General features: G+C 37.9%; 1 protein-coding gene across 1 annotated transcript in view; it reads right to left on the reverse strand.

The window, feature by feature from the left end:
- The window catches only part of LOC109545966 (protein bicaudal C homolog 1-B), a gene marked incomplete at its 5' end in the record, with an annotated part of 11,903 nt that extends 10,812 nt beyond the window's left edge, over positions 1 to 1,091 (reverse strand). Inside the window, 3 exon segments of the mRNA XM_048662699.1 lie at positions 261 to 542; positions 596 to 826; positions 879 to 1,091. Of these exon segments, the coding sequence (XP_048518656.1) occupies positions 261 to 542; positions 596 to 826; positions 879 to 1,091 (726 nt within the window).
- Between the last annotated feature and the right edge of the window lie 2,799 nt (positions 1,092 to 3,890).

The raw sequence follows: 3,890 nt of genomic DNA on the forward strand, positions 1-3,890 counted from the left end.
TTAAGCAAAATAAAACTGCGTTGATGTTTTGTTGAAAATAAAACAGTTTTGAGTTCAATAACCATGCAAGTTGGAGAGTCAATTTTTCATGGAGTGAGGGGCCATGAAAAATAGTGTTTTGTTTTTGCCACCATAAACCCACAAGCCTAAATAGGCGTCTTTTACTGATGATCATCACGGTCACTAACTAACCACAACTTAAAAGTAAATATCGTCCAAAAGTTATCATACGCCTCTGTCAGAGTCTTTTACTGATTTACTTTTAAGTTTTGCTCAGTCGAGTCATCCGGTAAGTCAAAAATAATGATCAGAGGCAGACTGCCCAGCAGCAACTCCCTAGCGTTGTAAATGTTATGAATACTGCCCGTGATGGTCACTTTGCTCCTCTTCAAGTTGGGAATATTCGGGTCTTGTGCATCCGGAAACATGATCTGACAATTGGTGTGCTGCATGATGGCTTTGAGGTTCGAATGGTTCTTGCCCAGCACAGTGGGATGATGATGGGGCGAAATCTCCATGGACATTTGAACGGGAATTTGATTCTGCAATAATTGCCACAATTTTCAACTGATTGAAACAATCGCAATTATCTTACCGCTAGGTTTTCGCACATGTACTCCATGAGGAGTAGAGTGGCTTGTTTCACCTGGTGAACCTCCCATTCCACTCCTTTGACCAGCACCAAGGTGGCGTGCAGTTTCGGTCGCGTTTTGAACATCACATGCACTTTGTACTGTTCTTGGATTTTCACGATGTAGGCAGAGTTCAAGTCGACGTTCTGCGACATAATCGGCAACTCGAAGCCGAAGATCAGCGGTGTTAATTCCTGGGAAGGTTTCAACGTTAGATGGTTGGGGGAAAGTGTAGAAAATGCTTACTCTAACGCGTGATCGGGCCAATTCCACTCCCTTGATGTCGCCGGAAATGGACACTTGGTTGCTTTTCTCGTTGGAGTTGGAACGGTTTGAGTCCGGGAAATGAACGTGGCACTTGGTTTCTTCCATCACGCGCTTTATGCTTAAGCCTCCTTTCCCAATAATGTGCGAATGGTCGGTGTAGCTGACGTCCATTTTCATTGTAACTCGATTGCACTGTTAAAGTTTTCAACAGTTGATATTTGAAGCCGAAAATGTTCCTTTGAAAGTGAAACTCCTGACCCTGGATGAGCTCAAAGTGCTCAACTCCGACTAATTAGGCAGGTATTGAGCTGTTGGCGCCGCTTAATTCGCTGCCACACTTTAAACTCGCCCTTACCATGCAATTCCGACTGGTTTTCACCCAATTGGGCGTCTTTGTAAGGCATTTTTCAAAAAATCGTCAAATTGAGGATTAGTTGGCAGGCTGCTTTTTACAGAGTTGGAGAAATCAAAAGTCAGTCCTCCTGCCCGTGACGACTGTTTACCGATTTTTCTCTATTGGCGATTTTTTTTTAAATTGGAAATTGGGGACCAACTAGGTGCGCTTGCAAGAGAGTTTTCATCAATTTGGCACTCAAAAAATGTATCACTATTGTAAATATGAATCTCCGCCAGAGACCTGTTCTTATCCCTATTCAATAGAGAATGCTGTGCTCTATGATTACACTAATTTTCAGTTTAGGCTCAATTTTATTTAAGTCTGGAGAATTTTTTAAGTTGGAAACTTTAGTGGGCGGTTTGGACAAGACGGCGTTTTGACTGAAGAAAATTGTCACGCAAAATTTGGACTAGCCATAAAGTTGTTTTCAGCAATATTTCATAGAGAATATTATATTCTGTTCTCACAAACAATTTCGAATTAATTCCGCATTTGGTTAATTTTTGAGATTTTTTTAGTTGGAAGCTTCAAAACGCAGTTTGGCACAAACCGTGTTTAACAGAGACTTTTCAAAAAATTGTCACCCAAAATGAGGATCCCCGAAAGAGCTATTTTTCGCAGCCTTTAGTAAGGAATAGTGTGGAATATGAATACGCTGATTTTTGTTTTAATTCCGAACTTTCTTAATCCTTGAGAATTTTTTTTAGTTGGAAGATTTAAGGCCCAATTTAGATGCGATCGCGTCTGAATAGACTTCCAAAATGCGTCATTGGAGATTTTGGGCAAGGAATAAAATTATTTTGAGCACTGTTTCATAGAGAATAATTCAGTCTATGGTTGCGGTGATTTTCGTTTTAATCCCGCTTTTCCTTAATTCATCAGAATTTTTCAAGTTGGATGCTTCAAGGTGCAGTTTGGCCACAACCCCGTTTAGAGGGAACTATTAGCAAAATTTGCACTTGAAATGTGAATCAGCTGTAGAGCTATTTTGATGACTAATACTTTGCTTTATGACTACAGCAATTCTCAAATTCGTCCCACCTTTTCTTGTTTATTCGGAATTTTTATGTTGAAAGCTTTAAAGTGTAGTTTGGCTTCCATCACGATTGCAAGCTATTTTTATAAAATTTGTCAGTTAAAATAGGAACCAGTTATAGAGTTCGTTTTAGCACCATTTAATAGCAAATACTTGGGTATATGATTGCCATGGTTTTCGTGTTAATGCCACATTTTGTGAATTCTTGAGAATTTTTTAAGTGGGAAGTTTCAAGATGTAACTTGGTTCCCACCGCGTTTGAAAGGAATTTTTTTAAAGAATTACAAGTCTAAATTAGAATCAGCGAACGATTTGCTTTTAGCGCCATTTCATAGAGAATTATTTGGTCTATAATTTCGGTGACTCTCGTTTCAATCCCACATTTGCTTACTACTTAACATTTTTTTTTAAGTTAAGGAGCCTCAAAGTGTAGATTCCCTGTTAGCGCGTTTCAATGGGACTTCGAAAAATTTTCACTCAAAAAGAGTACTAGTGATAGTTCTGTTTTTAACAGTACTTACTGGAGACTACTTTGCGATTTTCCAATTAGCCTCACTTTTGCTTAATTCCTGAGTTTCTTAAGCTTCACGCTCTAACTGCAGTTTGGCCACGACCGCGTTTAGAATTAACTTTTCAAAAATGTATCACTATTAGAAATGTGCACCCGCTAGAGACCTATTTTTATCACTATTCAATAGAGACTACTGTGATCTATGATTACACTAATTTTAAGTTTAGGCTCAATTTTATTCGAGTCTGGAGAATTTTTTAAGTTGGAAACTTTAGTGGGCGGTTGGGACAAGACGGCGTTTTGACTGAAGAAAATTGTCACGCAAAATTTGGACCAGCCATAAAATTGTTTTCAGCAATATTTCATAGAGAATACTGTATTCTGTTATCACAGACAATTACGAATTAATTCCGCATTTGGTTAATTTTTGAGATTTTTTTTAGTTGGAAGCTTCAAAACGCAGTTTGGCAAAAACCGGGTTTAACAGAGACTTTTCAAAAAATTGTCACCCAAAATGAGGACCGCCAAAAGAGCTATTTTTCGCAGCCTTTAATAATGAATGGTGTGGAATATGAATACGCTGATTTTTGTTATAATTCCGTACTTTTTTAATTCTTGAAAATTATTTTAAGTTAGGAGCTTTAAGGCCTAATTTGGATGCCATCGCGTCTGAATAGACTTCCAAAATGCGTCATTGGAAATTTTGGGTAAGGAATAAAATTATTTTGACCACTATTTGATAGAGAATAATTCGGTCTATTGTTGCGGTGATTTTCGTTTTAATCCCGCATTTGGTTAATTTTTGAGAATTTTTTTAGTTGGAAGCTTCAAAACGCAATTTGGCAAAAACCGTGTTTAACAGAGGTTTTTCAAAAAATTGTCACCCAAAATGAGGACCGTCAAAAGAGCTACTTTTCTCAGCTTTTAATAATGAATAGTGTGGAATACGCTGATTTTTGTTTTAATTCCGCACATTTTTAATTCTTGAGAAATTTTTTAAGTTGGAAGCTTTAAGGCCCAATTTGGATGCGATCGCGTCTGAATAGA

The sequence above is a fragment of the Dendroctonus ponderosae genome, unplaced genomic scaffold (assembly GCF_020466585.1).
Source record: "Dendroctonus ponderosae isolate FM_Combo_2020 unplaced genomic scaffold, Dpon_F_20191213v2 Dpon_F_20191213_11, whole genome shotgun sequence".
Classification (NCBI taxonomy): Eukaryota; Metazoa; Arthropoda; class Insecta; order Coleoptera; family Curculionidae; genus Dendroctonus; species Dendroctonus ponderosae.